Consider the following 22,100-nt stretch of genomic DNA (forward strand, 5'->3'; position numbering starts at 1 on the left):
AGAAGTTCATAGGAGGACAAAATCTGCAACTATCTCTAGACTGCTGTGAATAGTGTGGAAGAGAAGGGATTAGATATGGTGTTCCAAAGGGAAATAAATTCACTGTTAATCTGTAATTAGAAATAGAAAATGTGTAGTAAAAGTCAGAAAAGTGGGCAGATGGAGGTCAATTAAGACACTCTTCCATGTCCTGGAAAAGAGCAAGAATACTATTGCTTTAAACCCCTCATATTTAGCCTAAACTTTGCAGACTTGCATGGGAAGAGAGATAAGGATGAAGCAAATGGCAGGTTTTATCTCCTAGCTGTCAATATTTGAACGTTAACATTTTTGGTGACCCTTTGCTTTGCATTATGCAAACTGAAATAAGTTATGCTCTCAATTGTATTTCTCTCTTAACTTGTTAAGTTTTTTAATGTCTTGATTTAAATAATTTAATGTAGTATAAAGGATCGGTTTCTCTGTGGAAAATGCCAAGACCCAGGAAAAGTGGCCTTCATTGCCAAGCTACTGTAGACTGGAATCATACTTTCTGACCTAAGATAGGGAATGCCAGCCTACAATAAAAAGGAACAGTATTAGTTTTCATAGAGGTGGAGACCTGACCCCCAGTTTCAGTTCCTTGATGTTCCTCCTTTTTAAATGCCTTGATCCTCACCTGTTCTTTAATGGGTTCAATCCACTGTTTGTGTAAGAAACAGAATGATACACAGGCACCAAAGAACCATTAAATTTAAATGTGAATTTTTTTTAAAGAGTATCACCAATACATAATAAAAGAAGACTTAAACTACAAATGTAGGAATGGAAGGGGCAGGATCTACTTTGAGAATGCTAAGGTATAGCAGGAGTCTGGATAAGAGAGGTCCCAAATGACTGACTTTAAAGAATTGGGAAAATGGCAGAATTGGTCATGAACATGAAGAAACATCAGCCCCCATAGCAGCACAATGACTGGAAGGAAGTGCCAACTACCTGAAATGCAAAAAGGGGAAATCTGAGTAGGAAGGCTAGGAATACAGTAATACACTACTGCTAGTGCTTGATATCAGGTGGATACCAATATTAAGGAATAAGAAAACCTTCAGACTTGGAATAGATCCTATAAAATCAATGGAGAAATGGGAAACGGAGCAAAGAGGACTTGTCACCAGTTAAACCAGGAGTTCTGAGTTGAGCAGGAGGGGAATAAAAGGCATAAAATCTCAAAGGGAACAAGAAGGTCTCCAAAAGCTGTCCTTCAGTCTAAGCTGTTTGAGTCTTAATAAGTTTATCAATGTTATAATTACATGCTTTTGTAAATATTTGAGATAGAAGAAAGAACACACTCATTCTGTAGCAGTTTTATAATAGGAGATACAGAATTGTAGGTATATGCATCAGTTTTTCTACTGAATTTCAGCCTCAATGTTTTCTTGAGGGATTGCTGCAAAACAAGTATCCAGTAGGTCAGGATTAAACACACAAACTATAGGAAACATGCACCTTATCTTAAAACAAGTACAGACAGCATGCTCTCAGGCACATAGTGGGATTCTTGCAGTTGTCCTGTGCAGTCAGGAGTTGGACTTGATCCTTTTGGGTCTCTTCCAACTCAGGATGTTTTATGACATGTAGGAGACCAAAGCACCCTGCTACATTGGCACCCTTAAGTACCATAAGTCATCTTTAACCTCTCATTCTTTTCTCTGTAAAGAAGTAAAATATCTTTTTAGTCATCATTAATTCTGAGTTCTTGTTCCTTCCAGACTTTTCCTGGAAAACCAAAGCTGCCTGTGCTCCATTACCAGGTCCTACCTTCAATTCACCAGCAAAAAACATGAGTATCTTAACTTACCCACCAACAATTCAGCGAGTACATGGAAGAACAGACTGGGTGGCCAAATATGGAGGAAACAGATAGAAAATGCCATCCTGTACAGATACTACGTGTGCTGTGTTCGGTTCTCCTGCACTTGGAAACCTGAAATGCCTACTTGCTCTAACTTTTCTTAAGACTATGCAATAGTAAAGAAAAAAAAAGACCTTGTGTTCTATTACCTCTTATAGTACACATATAATACCATGTAAAATACTGGCTATAAAGTAGGATGTAATGAAGTATTGTATAACACATATTGCCAAAACTACTGGAAGTAGATTTCATTTGACATTTTTGTATAGATGATCTTCTATCCCTGTGCTCTTAAACACAACTCTTACGGTTATTCATCCAGTGCAATGTCCACTGTTGGGATATGCTTGAAGCACACAAGCAGTTAGAAGTAGGGCTGAAGCAGAGCAGCACCAGGCTTCCAGGTGTTAGGCTGGTTCCTCAGCAGGAAGATGAGAGTGAAAGCACAGCTCCAGCTTTGTGAGGAACACCTCCTCTCCTACAAGGATTCCAGAACTCACTTGTAACTAAGAATTACTCAGGGTCTGTAAGGTGCAAATATTCATGTAGCAATGAGAGCTTAAATCCTTGTAGTGGGACATAAGCAATCCACTACACAAGAAAACTCTAAAAACTTGGCTGATACATGGCTGTAGAAAGATATAGCAATATTGGAAAATAGCTAAACAAGTACCGAATGCTAGACTTAAGCTGTGAAGTGAAGCCTAACAATTAGATTCTGCTGTTATAATTAACTTAATGCCATTTTTGGTCAAAGACCTGTAGAGATTTTCCTCTGTCCTGTCAAGGGAGTGTCACAGTGACCTTTTAAGAAGCCTGAATCACTGTGGTCTGTCAGTCATTTTAAGGGTGAATTAGCCAAAAATGCATAAATTATCAATAAACTCCTGTTTCTATATATCTTTATTGGGTGATCAAACTTAAACTACAGAAGTTGAATAAGCTACATGAGGGAGGATATTGGGCTGTTCTTTAAAAATATTGTTTTCTGGTTTAGATCTTAAAGGCCAACTTAGGTACCTAAAAACACACAGAAACTTTAATAATTCATTGTGTCGCTGTTTATATGTTCATTCAGTACTTTCCCCAGCTTTTATGGTAAGTTTTATAATAATATCGTGCAAAGGACTTTGCAATGTACAATAAACTGTTTTTTTAGGATGTTGAACTAGGCTACTTCTGTTAACAATTGCATTTAGAATAGATGCTTTAGACTTAATACTTACATTAAACTTGCCATTTTAAAGTATAAACAGAGTATGTTCTTCAAGGATTTAAAGCTGTTAATGAATACTTTAAGCATTGTAAAAAAAGAATGTATTTGTAGGCTTTTATAATGGATATTAAAATTTAAATTTCTGTTGTTGACCCAATCTTTCATAATATATAGGTTACATTAATTTCCTGGAAAGCAATTTAATCTAAAACAGTTTTACCAAAAAGTCAAATATTTTGTTATTAAAATTGCACCTAAAGAAAATGCCACTTTAATACTGTAGGAGCTATACAGGGATAGGGATATATGGTTAGTAATGCACTAGAGAGTTTAATTCAATTGCCATTGGTTTAGGATTAAATATTTGTCGTTCCCTTAGTACTAACAGATGTTCCTATGCTATTTAAATGTGTCTTAATTTATTGGTAGAATATATGTAACTTGCCATGGCAATGAAGGACAACCTCAGACTGTTTGTAACAGGCAGTAAAGCAATGGTTTTATAATTAAAAACAAGATAAATTAATCACTTGTCTCTAGTACAAGATGCCAATGACTTAGTTAAAAACACAGCCTGGTCAAGGAATTAACTAGTAATGCATCCAAAGCTCACATGTCCATAGCTCACATGTCCATAAGTCACCTAGAGCAGAAAAATAAACAGGTACTATTTCTGGCACTAAATATGGCTATAAGAAACATGCTGTCCCTTACCATATGCTATTGAACCTTGAAAGGGCTTTGACATAACTAAACCAGCCTTTACTTGTTCATAATCAAAGCATGACCAGTGTTAAAAAATTCTTCTTGCAAACAGCAAGAAAAAGCTAATGAGCTTTGTACAGTCATTTTAATTCTGATTCATTGACACATATCGGATTGTTAGTGCAGAAATGCCATCTAATGCTTAAAAAAATTAGTATGCTGAAAAAGTTTTAAGGGGGTAAAGAGTATGTAAGACTAAAGCTTTTCTCTCATCCCTTTGTCTGTATTACTGCTGTTTCTCCTGAACATGAAAAGTGGTCACGTGTTCTACCAGCAGTTCTCAGTTCAAGCCACTGCTTTCCAAAACTCATGGAACAGCAGCTTAACACTTTGGTCTAAGAGTTTAAAAGCTTTTAAGTCCAATTCCCTGTTTTCTATTTTCTTTATTCCATCAGAGACAACTGCAGCCCAAATTTGCAAGTTACCTGATTTGAGACCAGCATTATACAATTAGAAAACTGCTGGATCATGGATGTTCTCACTTTATTGCTGGAGATGCATTTATGTGTGCATCTTACTTCTACAGAAGAAAACTGATTCAACAGCAATATGAAGAGGCAAAAAAACTATGAAGTAGTTTAAAGAGAAGTGTCTTAAATGCTAATGCCTGGCTTACTAACTTTTTCAAGTTAGAGCAAAGACACTGAGACACGTGCCCACCAATGGTGAGTCCATGGGCTGGGATTAGACACTTAAAAGGATGACATATAAACAGACCATCTTCTGTTTCTATGTAGGGAGGCAAGAGGGACATGTAAATACAGGAGAACACCTGAAGCTGAACTCTGCAGGATGATGTATAAGGGTTTTAAGAAGATGCTCTGAGTACAGTTCCCCCTCAAGATCTCAGTGCCTGTGCTCAAGCCAGCTCTGACCCAAGTTGTTTGGCCTGGGAACAGGCTGCTGAGACCCTTGCTGGAGCTGGACCCATTCCTGGCCATATCTCTGAGGATCTGGAAACCAATCTGATTGACCTGCATCCTGGCTTGATCTCAGCCTTGCTTTATCATTGTGAGTTGCCTGGCAAACCACTGGACTGCTGGCAGAGCCTGGCTATGGCTATGGCCACTGGTCCGGCTCTGCACCTCCTGCTCAGGCAGCACAGGGTCACTGACCTGCCTGTTTTGCTGCAGCAAGGAACGAGGAAAGGAAAACCACAGGATGTGACCCTCCTGCAAAGCTAGTAGCCTGATACTTAGAGAATTCTAAGCAGCTCCAGGGTCTCACGATCTAATGGATCAACCCTGCTGCTTCCATCTCTCTCAGTACCAGGCACCAAAGAAAGGCTGAGGAAATAAAGCTCAGGATCTGTGCAGAAAGGGACATAAGTTAAATGAAACCAGAAAAGGGATACATTACCAACCATGTGTAGCTTCCAGGATTATTTCTCTATGGCAGGTTTATATTTGGAACAATTTCAGGCATCAAGGGAATCAACTAAGGACAAAGACTGATCAAATGAACCCTTCAGTCTTTAAAGAAACTTTCATACAGAATTTTCTAAATCTAAAATAGATGATTCCCTCAGAAAACAAAAACCAAACAAACTTTAATACAATACTTGTCTGAATATTTGGTCTGTACGCTTTTGTTCTCTACACCTTCCCCCAGTTCAGAATTTTATATTTATAAGTTACTAGATTCAGGGAATAGAAATTATGTATACAATTCATGTTTGCAAATATATCCAGACATGCTGCAGGAAAGGCACCAAACTATCAATCCCGATGAATGACTAAAGACAAAAAAAATTGTGTAGAACACAAAGGTTTGTAATAATAATTTGTTAATTTATTTAAAATAACATTTTAATAAAGCTATGCCTGCAATTCAGCATTGCCTAATAAAGCATATTTTTGATTTATGAATAATTATCTGTAAAAGTGAAATGAATTATATATAGCTGGGCACTTTTGCTTACAAGTAATTGCAAGGAATGGGTCTGCATTCATTGCATTACAGCAGAACCTCAACAGCCTGTTCTGTGATTATGTTTTGCGGGACCAGCTTCTGACACACAGTGCTGGGAGAACAAAGTCCCTGACTGACAAACATTGTGACCAGATAAACTGGCAAGGAAAGGGAGATGTAATGTTATAAGCACATTTATTATATTAATTACTAGTGACAGACTGGCAACTCCTCTTCCCTTATTTTAGAGGTACACATGATTTTAGGACAAACCAAGATGTACATTTAAGCTTCAATCCTGCAACTGTCTGCATACAAGGGCCAAGAGGTCTTTGCCTACAGTAAGCTGCAGGACCAGAAGCTAAACTAATGCTATAGTCATATTTTCTTGCTTCACAGTGCAGAAAATGTTAAGACAGATACCATTTGGGAAGACATAACAAGGCCTCTCTATGTCAGTCCTTTAAAAACACAACAAAAATACAATGCACAGGTAGCAGTGTCTTTTCCACTTTTGTGCAGCACATTTAAGCAGTTGCAGCTTCACGCTTCTCAATCACATATCTTCAAGTAACTTGATGCAGATTTATGGCTTAAGAGGCTTTTCCATCATCTGCAATCCAAGCCGTCCAACCATGAGTAAACTGTTGATCAGAATAGTTGTTATAAAAAGAGGAGGGTGAAGGCAAAAATCCCGTAAAGAACAAAAAGGAAGAAAATACTGACATGATTTCATTTAGCTGAACTCCACCAGAAGATTTCATTTTTTCACAGAACTTACCATGTAACATTTTTAAAACAATATGATGCACAAGTAAGTTAAATAAAATGCACATTTGATAATAGCGACAAGAGCAAAAGAGAGGTGATTACCTGGCACCGGCAATTATCCCAGGCATTGCTTTTTTGGTGTTGTAAAATCTCATTCCCATAACAGTAGACAAGGTTCCAGACGCCACTGTTGAAACAAAGCCCAGTCAGAAACATTTGGCACAGAAGTACCAGTGCAACACTGCCACACTTGGACACTGAGCAGCACCAAACACAGACCTATGCGTACAGACAGGAATGCCTCCTTCCGTATGCACTGGATTTTCTTAAACAGTAAAGCTGTTGTTTTGCAACCGGACGTGTCTATCTTGTATTGGCCTTTTTAGCCACCAGCACACTTGTAACAAACGTGGGTAGAGACCTTCCCAAATATTTATTTGTGAAGCCTAGCCATGATGAAAGATGTTGTTACAAACGTCTCAGCAACGCTGGTAAGCGTGCTCCACTGCTCAGGAGAAGCAACGAGGTCTTGTCAGGTTCAAGACTACTGTCTGATTGCTCACAACCTCCAGTCCTCTGGAGAGATCACTAACTCTCCCTCAATTACTCCTTATTTGCAGATGAATGATTATTTCCTTGAGCACAGGCAGGCTCGAAACTGCCAGAAAGCTGGGATGGTGACAGAGTTCACTATGTGGGAGGCAAATATTATTACAGTCCCCATTTCTCTGTGGCATTTTGAACTAGAAGGGGCACTAAATATTAAAACTGGAAAGAAAACAACCCCACTTGAAAGTACAAATTAGAAAACGGAAAGAAATCTAAAGGAACAAATTGAAAGAGCGATTACTCTCTTAAACATTACTCTAAAATATTTAATCTCTAAATTGGGAAAAGCAATCCCATCAATATGCACATAAAATTTACAGGGACATTGTTTCTTAAAAAAAAAAAGGCAGGTGGAGATGCTGTATACCTTTCTCCAAAGTCTCAAATTTGTTTGCATCAGACAGGGCAAAAAGGTATTTTAGAGACACACTGTCAAAGTTCCATTTCTGGATTTCTACCCATGATGTATTGTGACCAACCTAAAGCTCTGCAGGAGCCACAGCTGCACATCGTAAGCAGGGCTGAGGGGGAATGAAAAGTTGTACTAGACTGTGACACACCACCACTTTCAACAGGTGCTTTTGAAGGCACTACACGCACCACATCAGGATACACGAAAGCTGCTCATCCTTCTTCCATGACACTGACTAAAAACTTGTGCCAGAGATGCACAGCCATGCACAGCCACTCCCATGTCATGCCAGAGACAGTTCACAAATGGAAATTTTGTTTCATATTGACCTGCATTTTACATGTCATTCCCTACTGATGAGGCAGTTTGGTCCTGTGCAGCATCTACCAGTGGCTTCATAGAGCCTTTCAGCACATTAGTCCTATTGGGTTAAAACAGTCTTAAATCACTGTAAAGCTATAGTATCACAACACTAGTAACACAGTGGAGTAGTTACAGAACTAGAGGAAACCTCAGGAGGTTATCTAGAATACCCTAGTGCCCAAAGGCAAGATCAATTCCCGATAGTAGTTTAGCCAGGTATTACAGTCCTGCAGCACTGGAAGTCCCTGAGGTTCACCTGTTCTGTTGTGCTTCATAACACTCTCCACGGTCATTTTCTCCTTCACCTGAAGAGCTATTGGCAAGATATGCCCATAGCTTCTTGTACATTCTACTGTAAGCAAGCAGAACAGATCATCGCCTCCTTTTACATACTTCAGACTGTTTCCTCCACAGTGTATGATACATGCTCTTCTGACATGCTTGTGCAAATCAAGATTCCATAAGGCCGCATACCACTTGTCACAGTGCTGTCACTATTGCAAAAATAGTGCTTATTCCATGACCACAGGCTAAAAATGCTGCTTCACAACTGAACGTTTTCCATGCATGTTTTCATTAGTTAATACAGTGTCTAATCTGGCAGAGAAGATAGGTATTTCTCACCAACTCTGGCTTCAAACAGGACAGCCCAGGTTTTAGAACCAAGTACTGTGCTTGGTACACAAATAGAGCCAGAAAGTCCTGTCCTGCCACTACTTACATTTGTACAGATAAATGGGCACAAGTCAGATGAAACACACTAAAAAAAAAAAAAGGTTACTGTTCCCACCGCTACCGGTAACGCCCAGTACTCGGGTGCTGAGCAAACTTACCGAGGGAAAGCCACACATTCTTTGGATCTTTGGACTGCTGGTAAGCGCCTAGTCCCGCTAAGCCACCAAACAGAAGACCAGCAGCTAGCGAAGGGACGCTGCCTTGAATAAAAATAAATATAAAGCAGTCAGTGAAAGAACACATACAAAGTCAGTCTGCACACTAAAGAAAGGCACCCGTGGGTTCCCGTTATTTGTTAATCCACAAAAACAACCTAAACAGAGGACACTGGACTGGGTTGGGGTTGTCTTTAAAGATACTTTGCAGGCCTCAGCAAGCACTGAGGACTTAGCGGGGTTTGCGGGTCACTGCCGGCAGCGGGCCGGGACCTGCGGCTGAGCGCCCCCGCAGCCCCGGCTGCCGCGGGCCTGGCCGGGACAGCCCCGGCACCCACCTGCCTTGGCGTAGCCGACGACGCCGCCCGCCGCCACCAGCGCCGCGTAGCCGAAGCCCAGCCAGTCGTATTCCATTTGCGGGCACAGCGGAGCCGCGGGCAGAGCCACACCGACCTTGGGTCGCTCTCTCTCCCTCCTCTCCACCCTCCCTCCCCGCCGCGGCACCGCCTCCCCCGGAGGTCCCGCCCGCCGGCCGTGACGAGCACCCGGGGAGGAGGCGCTCGCACCGGTCAGGCTTCGGGAGGTTTTACCTAGTTGACTGCCAGTTAACAACACGGTAGGAAAGTCAGAAATAAAGCAAAAACCCACCCATGGCGCTCTTCTTCCCAGGCTCAGCTGACACCACTCCGGACTGCCAGAGAATGGGGAGCGGCGGCTGCAGCCAGTCCATAGCGCCTCTTCTGCGCTGCTCATTCCTCCTCGCTCTCTTACCGTGCCCCTGCTTCTTACCGTGCCCCTCCCACGGAAGACGGTCCTGCAGAAACTGCTCCAGCGTGGGTCCTTTCCACGGGGTGCAGTCCTTTAGGAACAGGCTGCTCCAGTATGGGTCCTCTACATGGTCACAAGTCCTGCCAGCAAACCTGCTCTGCTGTGGGCTTCTCTCTCCAGGGGCTGCAGCTTCCACCAGGGAACATCCACCTACTCTGGTGTGGACTCCTCCATGGGCTGCAGGTGGAATATCTGCTCCACCGTGGACCTCCATGGGCTGCAGCGATTAGCCTTCCTCACCATGGTCATCACCAAGGGCTTTCAGAGGAATCTCTGCTCTGGCACCTGGAACACTTCCTCCCCTTCCTTCTTTGCCGACCTTGGAGTCTGCAGGGCTGTTCCTCTCAAATGTTCTCAGTCCTCTCTCCAGCTGCAGTTGCTGTTGTGCAGTAAGTTCTTTCCCACTCTTAAACATGTTATCACCAGTGCTATGATGAGCTCAGCCTTGGCCAGCAGCAGGTCCGTCTTAGCCCTCCATGACTCTGCCCAACATGAGGGCAGCTCCTGGTGTCTTCTCACAGAAGCCACACCTGTAGCCCTCCTGCTACCACAACCTTGCCCTGTAAGCCCAATACAGACATCAAAAGAAGGCATCTGGATTCCTTGGAAACTGCTGAGGATGCCATGCACAAGCAGAGTGATGGTGGTGATGTGCTGCAGGTCACAAACCCCAGCACAATGTGGAACAGGCTCCCAAGCACTGCACTAGATGCAGTCTGAATGCAGGCTTGTTATCTGATGCACAGCACTAACTCATACGCTGAGGTGAGGTACTTCCGGTTTTTATCCTGGTCTGTGCAAAGTAGGGAGCTGGGTGGTAACCCACAAAAGGGTTACCCACCAACCATCAAAACTTTACACTATTTATACAGTTTAACAAACCAATTACACTATTTATACATTTTAACAACCTAAAGCAGGAGCATTCATTGGTTACAAATGACATAATTTTTTGATTAATTAGGACTCAACCCCTTATTTGCTAATTGTATCTCTCGCTTCTCATGCTAATCGCTCTATAGGTGCAGTTCTTCTCTCCTTATGAGTCTAGGGTCTATTTAAAGTGGGTGTTCAATGAGTTGGTGGTTGTGACTGCCTATTGCCAGATTTTACCTTTCCCCTAGTTACTGCTCCATTCTACTGACTTCACTCCTGGTGGCTCTCGTCCAGACAGCCCATTCATCTTAGCATTGTCTTCTCTTGTCCTTAAAACAAAAGATTAGCTAAGCGTATGATGCTCAAATGCAATTGCTTAATCATAACTGTCCAGCTACAGCTACTAATTAACAAAACAAACCAAAAATTTGCAAAGTTTCACTTAAACCCCTATTTAAATCTTGAGGGTCTTGGTATCAAGACCCTCCTAGTTCCTGAAGGAGAGTGCAACTCTCCCAGTCTGGATCTGCAGAGGTGCCTGGGACTGAGAGGCTGGAGAGCAGCTTTGCAGGAAAGGTCTTGGAAATCCCAGAGTTTCACAAGAAGTTCCCCATGACACAGCAGCATGGTCTTGCAGCAAAGGTGATAGACAGCACCCTGAGCTGCATTAGGCAGTCGAGAAAGGTGATCCTTCCCCTCTGCTCTATGGTGAGACATAGCTGGAATCTTGGGTGCAGTTCTAGGCTCACTGGTGCAAGGCAGACTTGGACATACTGAAGCAGATCCAGCAAAGGTCTATGAAGATGATTAAGGGCTTGGAACATCTTTGATACACGAAGTGTCTGAGAGAGCTGGAACTGTTCAGTCTGCATGAGAAGTAGCTCAGAGGCATCTTATTGATCCAGATAATTATCTAATGGGGAAGGGTAAAGCAGGTGAAGCCAGGGTCTTCTCAGTGGTACCCACTAACAGGACAAGGGGTAATGGGCACAAGTTGAAATACAGGAAATTTCATTCAAACGTAGGTAGAATCATTTTCATTATGAAGGTGGCCAAACACCGGAAGAGGCACTCAGGCAGGCTGTGCAGTCTCCATCCATGGAGATATTCCACTCCAAGCTGGACACAGCCCTGACAATGCTTTGAGAAAGGGAGGTTGGACTTGGTGTGCTCCAGAGGTCCTTTTCAACCTCTCTTGGTCCATGATTCTGTGTGACACAAGCACTGTGAAATTTGTGCCAATTTCTCAGCTGATCTCTGCCTCCTTTTTTCCCAGATGTGCATTGAGAACTGACCACTGTGGTTTGTGCTTGTGACAAGATCTTGTATGTATTTTACAGAAAGGAATATATCATGAGGCCCACCTGACACAAGAGGCAAATCACCTTCTGACCTCTGGCAGGGCTTATTCATTAACATGTACCCAAAGACTTACCGAACTTGGCAAGTTTCAAGTCCTGCCTTGTGTAGACAACATAAATGATCTGTTGATCATGCTTTCTGCTTTATTTTTCTTTTTTCCAAGACTGCACTACTGATAGTAGCTATGCTTGGGCCTGGATAGATTTGCAAGGAAGGAAAAAACCAGAAGATTTGAAGCTTGCACACAGTAAACTATAGTAAGACCAATTCCTTCACAAGACAATGAACTTTTCCTTCCATAACAGACTCTGAAGAAGAGGTGTGCAGGGTAGAACTTTGTTCTGTTATATATGAATGGTTATGAGACTAGTACAAATGGATTTCAACAAAAGAAAGTTAATATGGTTGTCAGGCTTTCACTAAACAAACAAAAAAGCCCAATACAAACCAAACACACACACATACAAAAAGAAACAAAGCAAACCAGAAACCCAAAACAAAACCAAAAAGGGCCACCTATTACAGATCAGTGGCTCCGTGGCAAACCAGCGGTTTCCCCATTTTTGTCCTAAGGCTTTCTCTGTTTTTTCTGTTGTCCTCTTCCTTGTGTTCTCTGGTCCCCCTCACTCAGAGCTCCGTGCCTGGAAAACGCTGAAGACTATGGACCACATTTGCAGTAGTTTTGCTCCCAGGCAACTATCAGTAAGATAAGAGGGCATACTCTTAAGCTCTGCCAGAGAAGGTTTAGGTTGGATATTAGGACGAAATTCTTTACAGAAAGGGTAGTCAGGTATTGGAATGGTCTGACCAGGGAAGTGGTGGGCTCTCTGTCCCTGGAGGTTTTTAAGATGAGACTGGATGTGGCACTTTGTGCCATGGTCTAATAACCACGGTGGTAGTGGATCAAGGGTTGGACTTGATGATATCGGAGGTCCTTTCCAACCTGGCTGATTCTATGATTCTATGATTTGCAGTCTTTTGTGGTGACAACTCGATTTGCATTTCTGTGCCATTACCTGACCTGAAGCATCTAACCAACAGAGCTAATGAATTACTGATCAAAACCAGGCTGGCTCCTTTGTTTGATGCAGGACCTCTGCTTTTGCTTTGAAGTACCTAATCAAATCAGATAGAAAGGTTTAAGTGTTACCTACTTGATGCCATTGTTTTGCCTTGAGTGCCTATTTCTAGTCCTATTTCTAATGCCTATTTCCAGCCTCTTCAGGTGCCTCTCCCAAAAATGACATTCGTATGGCAGCCAGTTGTTTATCATTCCTATGAGTGAACCTTCATGCTTGCCTAGCAAACCACCACTATGTCACCTTAGAATTCCTGCTGGCAGTCACCAGCCATGAGCCAGCAGGATTTGCTAGGCAAAGACCTTTTCTTGGATGACCCTCTGTTAGCAAAGGTCTGAATCTTCCCTGATTTCTCTGGAGTGGGGAGAGGAAGGAGACGGAAAGCAGTGCCATAGCTATAGTGTGGCACTGTGAATCTGCAGGAATGAAAATCCATTTTTGTTCAAATCCACTAAGAATGATTTCCAGAGAGTCAGCAAAAGTGCCCCCCTGCTGTGGAGTAATGCCAGTAGAATTATTTTAAGCCTTAAGTCAAGTTGTTATGTTTCTTAGATATTTGTATGATCACAGGCTGGTTCCTGGTGGACGGTGAAGGTGTTAATGTGTCCTGCATGTCACGGTGTAACACAGTGTCTTGACCTCTGAGTCTGTGTGTGCTAACAAGAGGCAGATTTTGGCACCATCCTCCATTCTGTTTGCAGCATCTTAATTCATTGTTTGGTGTTGCTGATGTCACTACTGACTTCACAGCTCACATAAATCAGAATCTTTGATGCTTTAACTGAATTAGAAGCCAGCAACTAACTCAGAAGCCAGTGAGAAGACAATCCTACTGGCTACTTCAGTTTTATACCTCTTGTGGCATATGATTTATTCATGGGCGTCAAAGCTTCAGTCTTGCAGTTGTGGATTCCAAAATGATGAGTTTGTGGTAGCTGTGGTGCCCACAAATTAAATGAGACAAGGTTTGAAGGACAAGGCAGTGTACTCTAACAGAGGAATGGGACATTGCAAGAGAGCAAACCAAACCAGACCACAAGCCCATTAAAGTGTGCTTGGATTTTACTCTGCTCTGCAAATTCAGCATCACCTTTCCTTTATTTTATACCATTTCTGTTATTCATTTGCAGGAGAGGGGTCCAGTGTTGGACCCATATTAATTGCCTACTATATGACCTCTAAGATGATGCTTCATAATAGTGGTAAAACTAAAAACATGAACACATACTTGACAAGCTGAGACAGCCAGAGTTGTTCAGCCTGGAGAAGAGAAGGCTCAAGGGAGACCTTACAACAGCCTTCAAGTACCTAAAAGGGGCTTTAAAAAAAGTGGAAGAGGGACTTTTTATACGAGTGGATAATGACAGGATGAGGGGCAATGAATTTACACTAAAAGAATAGGTTTAGATTAGCTGTTGGGAAGAAATTCTTTACTCAGAGGGTGGTGAGGCACTGGAACAGGTTGCCCAGAGAAGTTGTGGATGCCCCATCCTTGGAAGTGTTCAAAGTGAGGTTGGATGGGGTCCTGAGTAACCTGGTCTAGTGAATGGCATCCCTGCCCATGGCAGCGGGGTTCGAACTAGATGATCTCTGAGGTCTTTTCCAACCCAAAACATTCTATAGTTCTATGATTTTATAGTTCTATGAGTCCACATCCACATTACTTTCATTCCTTAAGTGAAGTTAAAAGGATACCTTAGTAAGCCTCTCCTTATACCTCAGTAAGCCTCTCTTTTTTTTTTTTTTTCCTTTTTTTTTTTTCCCACTAGAGTCAACTTGAGCAGCTGCCTGGCTCCTAGTCCTGGGATTGTCTCTGCTACTTCTTCCTTTGGGCTGGCACAACTACTGCTTGGTCTTTTGGCAGAGGAATTGATACAGCTCGGACGCGGACAGGATTCCGCAGGATTAGGAACGGGAGGGCTGTGAGCCTGCTGGTTTAAGGCTGGCTTTTGCAGCGTTGCCACCAGACATCAAGCCACAAGCTCAGCATAAGACTTGTCCTCCCTTCTCTTAAAAAAATCCATCTTTTGGACCCACTGCCAGGGAATTTTGTTCAGGGCCTCAAGACCAGAGCCCTAGAACAGTATTTGCACAGATACCTGGTTTGAAATAGGAGGCCCAAGCCCTCTAGGGAACATGAAGAGGCACAGTGCTGCATCTTGTTTTCCTCGGACCCTCTCTCACAGCTGTGCTCCCAGGGACTCTTTCACAATCATTGCAACCTGGCACTCACTGCCAGACATTTTTGGCTGCTGTGCGCGCCTCTGATGATGCAGGCACACACAGAACATACATCTTCCTAGGGGTGGGGGATTTTTGGAACTCTTTGGATGTGTTCAGCTGAGGGAAATTATGTGAAACCTGCAAATTATTCGCAATGGGGAGCAGCACACCTGCAGCCACATATGTTATGTAAGCCTGAAACTGCAGGTCCTGCTGATCCCAGCAGCTCTGGGGAGTGCTTGGCCACAGGGTCTCTATCTGCTGCAGCCCTGCTCATTACCCCATGCTGAGCACTGGTTTATCTGCCACTCTTTCTGCTGGCTTGGATCAAGACCTGGGAGCTAACTAATGTCTCAGCTCCCCTATTAATTTCACTATTCTGTGCCGTGGGGTGGAAAACAAGCTACCTGAGGGTGTTTACTGCACCTGAAGAAGTAGTGTCTTAGGAAGATAAGCTTATGAAGGTAAAAGCTTGTGAAGAAACTCTCAGCTAAGTTTAACATCTAACAGATGGGAGACTTTGTAGGAGAAGGTTCCACTTAATTTGAGACTTAGCAAGCACTGGCCCTGTCAGCCCATACACCCCATTGCAACTACTGTGCTGTAGAGCCACACAGCAGATACTCCACGTCTTGCATGACTACCTGCTTTCATTAATAGACCAGTTAAACAAACCCTGATGATGAGTCCAAGGTTTGTCCTAGGCCAAGATGATAGCAAGCAAGGCGTGAAGCAATGGTGATGCCTCTATGACTGACAGAAGGTGCTAGCTCCTCCAAATGTCCTTTACCCCCTACCTTACATAAGGAGTGAAAAAAGAGGAATGCATGCTGTTTTTCTCTTTCATTTTTGATATGTTGAATATCTGAGATGCTAGAAAAAGAAGGAAAAGCATTGCAATATCTGCAACAGGCACAGAAGTTCGCACAGTCATGGAGCTGCTGCATCATACGTTATATAAAAAACTCCTTGATGCTAGGAGTGCACAAAGGTTGATGAAAGGAAACTGATGATTTTCATTCATAAGCATGAATCCTAATCCCAAGGTGATGACAGCCTGTGCAGACGTAGTTGTTATAGCTGCAGAGCCTTGTTTAGTGAGATCCTGAGCCCCTCCAAGGATGGAGACTGCCCAGCCTCCCCACACAGCCTGTTCTGTGCTTGTTCTAATGTCCTGGGAGTCAAAAGGCTGCAGTTCCACATACCTTACATCCTACGATGTGAGATTTCAGCTCCTTGGGCACGATGTGTAAAAGTCTTTAGGAGCTCAATAAGCAGAAAGGCATCCAGTGGGTTGTCTAAGCAAGTCAAACTGACTTCAGTGGAAAATCTTACTTGCTTGGAAATCCCATTAAAGAGAGCATGTCCTTTGCATGCCCTATGCCAGTCAGTGTCTCAGTGATGACTGAACAGAACTGAAAACTTTGCATCTCTGTTAATACTGATTCAGAATGGCAGCTACAAGTAGCGTTGTGAAAGAGTTTACTTTTTTTTTTCCTTTGCCATAACTCTGGAAACTGAGAAGGTACAGATACAGGTTGCTCAGAGCCCAAACTCTCTCTGTGGAGGCACGCTATAGTTGCTGAACTGAATCACTGCTGTCATTGTTGTGCAGGGGAGTGTACCTCCTCCAGTTTTCATCTTTCCCTGTCTTTTACTGCTATTTCAAAGTAACACTAATATGGTTAGGTCTCATTGGTTTGATGCACTTCTTCAACTCAGCTGCCAGTAATCATTCTTTTCTCTCTTCTGCAGTGATCGACTATAATGTTCTTTCTTAATAACAGCAACAAAACCAGAAACCAACCCAACCAAACCAAACCAAAACAACTAACCAACCAAAAAGAAAAAAAAACAACACCAACCAACCAACCAATGAAAAAAAACACCAACCAACTCACAGCTGGACAGAAATCTCTGATGTTTTCCTGTATTCTTACTTAAACAGGTAATATAACCCATTTTTAAAATACCTGTATTTCTTCAGGTTCAGAGTGCAACACACTGTTGTATCCATAATTTCAAACTGCTGATCTTATTGCTTATATTTTTCCATTTGTCCGTGGAGTCTGAACAATGACTTGTTCGTACTCTGGGCTACTTTAAATATTCACGCAAAATGGGGAGAATGCCTTCATTTTATTTGGGATGTTTCAGTTTGGGGGATACTCGGCTTGATAGAGCAAGAAGGGGATAGTCTCGTTTCAGACCTCTCAAGTTCTTAAGTCTCCCAACCTTCCTAAAACTCCCCTTTTAAAATAATTACTTTCTGTGAAATACTTCTCTCTTCAGCTGCCCCATGAGAGCAAGATAGCAAGGCTCTCTTCTTTCCTCTTCAAAATACTGAACAGATTTTCCATCAAAGTTCTGCTCTTGAGGTAAAGTTTTGATGCCTTTCTGCTGGGATCTGCAATATTAAGTGTTGGCAGCTATAAACTCAGAATAAGCTGACTGAGGCAGATCCTACCTGTTCAGAACCTTGCCTGCAGGTTACCAGCTGTGCTTCAGGACATCTATATGTGATGTGATGTGTTGTTGTTTCTGAACTGCTCCAGTTTGCTAAAAGACCCTGAAATTAATGATGTTTTAATAAAGTTGGTGTTAAATTGCTATTAGTCAAGAGGTATTCTTCAAGCCAGGGGACCCCTGGTGGCCTAGTGGTTAGGATGCAGCACTCTCACCGCTGCGACCCAGGTTCGATTCCAGGTCCCCCGGGCAGATGGAACTCATTAACCCTGTGAGGCCATCCATCTATGAGAAGGTCACTCTAAACAAACCTACGTCCTGAGGACCTCACTGCCATTGTCCAAGCTTGCTTGGCCCCGGCAAATGAACCTTAGGATTAAAGGGTGGGCTCAGTTCAGCGCAAGCTGTGTCTCACCTAAAAAAATCCGTTGCGCAGGCTTGAAAGGTAAAAGACCTTTCCCAAAATCTTCGTTCGCGAAGACAGGCCATTAAATTAAAAATTCTTCGAACCATCACTGCTTGCTCAGAAGAAAGGCAGAAGAGCAGCACGCAATCTTCTTAGAGTCAGGCATCTCAATTTTTACTGCTTTCATGCAGCTGACTAGGTCACTCAATAGTGCTGCTAACATGCTATGTAAATAGAACCACAATAGCTTCAGGAATAACCATTCATAGGTTTGCTTCCTTGCTTTGTTTTTCAGGATGTGATGATCGATATGCATAACTTCTACCTTCTGTTGGCCATCCTAAAATGTTCTCAAGCACTGATTTGTTGTTTTTCTTTTTTCCCTGCAGCTTGTTTAGTCTGTTGAAATTTTGTGTATTTCATGTAAACTTGGAAGGGAAAATCTGCTCAGACATTGTGTGACCTCCCTCTAGTGGCTATGACTGCAAAATAAAAGTAGGGCTGTGATGAAGCGAACCTGAAGGTTAAGTGTTTGTATTAACCACGATGTGAAATGAAAGGGAGTAAACTTGGGAAGAAGACTTATGCCACATCAAAATATGCCACAGAATTGCTGTGTTGTTGCCAAAGCTTAGTTACTGCTCTTTCAGCCCTGAAAATATTTATCTTCCCCACTTTCCATCTTCTCCCTCTGTATCCTTACACATGACAATTGTATTGGGTTTGCATGGCCAGGTTTTGGTAGGGGGGGGCTAAAGGGGTGAGAAACTGCCAGAAGCTTCCCTCATGTCCAGTAGAGCCAAGGCCAACCAGCTCCAGGATGGACCTGCCTCTGGCCAAGGCTGAGCCAATCAAGAATGATAGTAACATATCTGTGATAACATATTTAAGAAGTAAAAAAAAGTTATTGGGCAGATGAAAATTGCAGCCAGAGAAGAGAGGAGTGTCAACGTGAACAACTCTGCAGACATCAAGGTCAGTGGAGAAAGACGGGGAAGAAGGTGCTCCAGGTGTCAGAGCTGAGACTCCCCTGCAGTCCGTGGTGCAGACCATGGTGGAGCAGCAGTCCCCGTGCAGTCCGTGGAGGACCACAGAGGTGCAGAGATCCACCTGCAACCTGTGGAGCAGACCCATGCAGGAGCAGGTAGATGCCCAAAGGAGGCTGTGACCCCATGGGAGGCCCCTGCTGGAGCAGGTTTCTGTCAGGGACCTGCTGACCTGTGGAGATAGGAACCCATGCTGGAGTTAGTTTTCCTGGTGGGACTTGTGGCCTTATCTGGGACCCATGCCAGAGCAGCCTGTGCCTGAAGGACTGCACCCCATGGAAAAGTGACCCACGTTGCAGCAGTTTGTGAAGAACTGTTGCCCACTGGAGAAGTTCATGAAGGACTGTATCCTGTGGGAGGGACCACATGGGAAGCAGGGGAAGGACTCCTCTCTCTGAGCAGAAGCAGAAAACAACTGACTGTAACCCCCATTACCCAGGAGGAGATAGAACTTGGAAAGGAAGGAGGGGTGAGGGAGTATGTTTTTAAGATTTATTTTACTTCTCGTTCTCCTGCTCTGATTCTGGTAGCAATAAATTTAATTAATATCCCCACTTTGAGTCTGTCTTGCCAGTGATGATAAGCGGTATGGGATCTCTTCCAGTCCTTACCTCAACTCATGAACCCTTTATTATATTTTCTCTCCTCTGTCCAGTTGCAGAGGGGAGCGGGACAGTGGATTTAGGGAGTACCTGACATCCAACCAGGGTCAACCCACTACACAACCTAAGGACAATGGTGGGATGAAATCTCCATGTAATTCATTTTTTAAAATTTTTTCCAGTTCTGTTAGTTGTCCGAGTAAGACATATGCAAGCTCCTGTTTTTCAGATGTGGAGAAAAGCTGCTGTGCCTGAAATCCTGATTTTACTGACCACACACATTAATCTCTTAAAAGATGCTATTTTCTCTTACAAACCTTGTCCCAACAGATATTTAAAGAACAGGTGAAATCTGGGAAATGCAGCATCTTTATTCCATTTCTAGTAATTTTCCTTTAATTCTCTGCAGTAAACATCAGTATCTTTGACAAAACAGTATCTGTACATATACCCAGCAATTGTATTCCTGTGTTTAAAATCTCGTTGACTGTTATTCAGTACCTTATCTGCACATTTGTCTTTTAGGCACAAAAAGTTCCAAGGATGCATGGCTGTGTTTTTATCTTTATAGAAAAAGATAGCAATGACAATGTAGCAAGACAAAAGTTGTGGGTGGAAAACAGCCCGTTAAAAATAACAAAAATGCAAAGTTACAAGAGCAGCTTTGCCCTTGTGTCTCCTTTTGGATCTCTCATATTTTGGCCTCCAAGTGTTAAGTGGAAGGTGAAATTTACAGACAGTGGGAGACAAGCCAACCCAAGCTGCATCTACAGAACATCCAAAAAAACCCCCTCTCATGAGTTTATGTTTATGGCACAGCAAAAAATAATATGGCTGTTGCCATAAACAGAGGTATGCTGCAGCTATAACCAGAATTTTGTTACTTTATTTCATCCCCTCTCTATATTGGGTTTATCAAATAAAATAACAAGCCAAAAAGTGGGGGTTTGTCCTGGGGAAAATACAGAAAATATTACTTTTTAACAGAAAGCATTAAGCTAAAGATAACTCTTTATAAAAGACAAAACCCAGCAGTGATAGCAGGAGATAAATGCTTTAAATGACCTGGGACATGCATTACTATCCCAAACTAAAAACCTATTCATAACAGATGGCAGTAAATGTTGTGTGTGGAAAGTCTTGGAAAGTGCTGACACAATGGCAAAGCAGAAGGATATCTGACAAAACAGGAACTACCCCAAGACATTCACAAAAATACTGGAAGACACTGCCTTCCAGGAATACAAAACTACTGACTTCACACTATTCAACACCTCCCAAATTGAGCAAACTAGGCATTTTTGTATGTTAATTAAAAAGTGGGGGGAAGTGTAGCTCAATACAGGTTTAAAAAAATGATTTTACAACATTTTCCTTCAAATATTTGCTTGAATGACTGAATTCAGGTTCAGAAGCTTTTCTGGGTCCTCTTCTTATAAATACAGTTTGTCTGAGAAGTGGTGCTGATGATCAAACTTAAATTAAATTTTGGCATATGTTGCTCACTCTACTCTTGTCCAGCTCTCATCTCTCATTCCATCGAGTTCAGCAGAGTTTTTGCCCTGAAAACCAGGAGCAGGGAGAGCTGCCTCATGGGCAACAATACTGAACACTGCCCTTGAAACAAGTTTGCTGCCTTTGGGTCTTAAGAACAGCCACCATCATCACTGCATTGCTCGAGTGTGAAGACAGCAACAAGGAAGACAGGTCAGCCCCTCAGATGCCTTTAATTTCATATCTTTTCTTAATGATGGAGGTTTGGAAGTAGAAAAAACACTGTTTCGGAGCCTAGACCTCATTCACAGGATTAAGGCAACACAACCTGCTTCTCCTCTAAACCTTTCCTGTTTTTTTGCCATTGCAATTCCAGTGCAAGCTGATCTGCAAGCATTGACAGCCCACTACCTTTCCTCCAAGCATCACTACCATAGATTATGAAGACAAACATAGACAGTTTACACAATATTACCCACTGCATCCACATTTCTCTTACACATGCACATAAGCCGATATTAGGCTGGAAATCTTGCAGCATAAAAGGCTGCCTGATTTGCCTTGACCTTCCAAGTCCCATAACTGTGATTCCAGAGTCAAATCAATGAATCAGTTAAAACCTAGCTGCCAGTGGGCTAATCTCCACCAGCCCCCTGAAGCAGCCTGTGCTTCCACTTTGGCATTTCACTCTAGGCGAAGGGACAATTTCTTTACACTTCTATGCCACTAACTGTTCCAACCTTTTTTCCTGCACTTTACAAGCTGGTGCACAGGACTCTGTTCTTTAGAAATCTTCCTGAAATATTCCCATCCTTGGGAATATTAATCTGCAAGTAACTTTTGCTGGGCTTTGGGGCCATGTATTTATGTTTGGGAAACATACAGGG

General features: G+C 42.7%; 2 protein-coding genes across 5 annotated transcripts in view; one reads left to right on the top strand and one right to left on the bottom strand.

Annotated features, from left to right (window-relative positions):
- The window catches only part of MAK (male germ cell associated kinase), a 28,356-nt gene extending 26,341 nt beyond the window's left edge, over window positions 1–2,015 (top strand). For 2 of the 3 annotated variants that reach the window (XM_027676200.1, XM_027676201.1), the window contains one exon: window positions 1,749–2,015. In XM_027676200.1, the coding sequence (XP_027532001.1) occupies window positions 1,749–1,903 (155 nt within the window). In that variant the 3' untranslated portion in view covers window positions 1,904–2,015. The remainder of the gene's footprint in view (window positions 1–1,748) is intronic. The other variant, XM_027676202.1, reaches the window with a different exon arrangement.
- A 212-nt stretch (window positions 2,016–2,227) lies between these two features.
- On the bottom strand, window positions 2,228–9,330 carry LOC113964234 (transmembrane protein 14C-like). Of its 2 annotated transcripts, XR_003533119.1 has the most exons (5): window positions 9,170–9,330; window positions 8,775–8,876; window positions 6,660–6,744; window positions 6,263–6,430; window positions 2,228–2,240 (listed from the first exon to the last, which is right to left on the bottom strand). XR_003533119.1 is itself a non-coding variant. In XM_027676205.1 (4 exons), the coding sequence occupies exons 1-4, from the start codon at window positions 9,243–9,245 to the stop codon at window positions 6,373–6,375; spliced, it is 321 nt and encodes a 106-aa protein (XP_027532006.1). In that variant the 5' UTR covers window positions 9,246–9,330; the 3' UTR covers window positions 5,837–6,372. The 2 variants fall into 2 exon arrangements, 1 of the variants encoding a protein (XP_027532006.1); XM_027676205.1 differs by lacking the exon at window positions 2,228–2,240 and having other exon boundaries at window positions 5,837–6,430.
- Between the last annotated feature and the right edge of the window lie 12,770 nt (window positions 9,331–22,100).

Source organism: Neopelma chrysocephalum, unplaced genomic scaffold (assembly GCF_003984885.1).
Source record: "Neopelma chrysocephalum unplaced genomic scaffold, ASM398488v2 Primary Assembly neopelma1_26b, whole genome shotgun sequence".
Taxonomy (NCBI): Eukaryota; Metazoa; Chordata; class Aves; order Passeriformes; family Pipridae; genus Neopelma; species Neopelma chrysocephalum.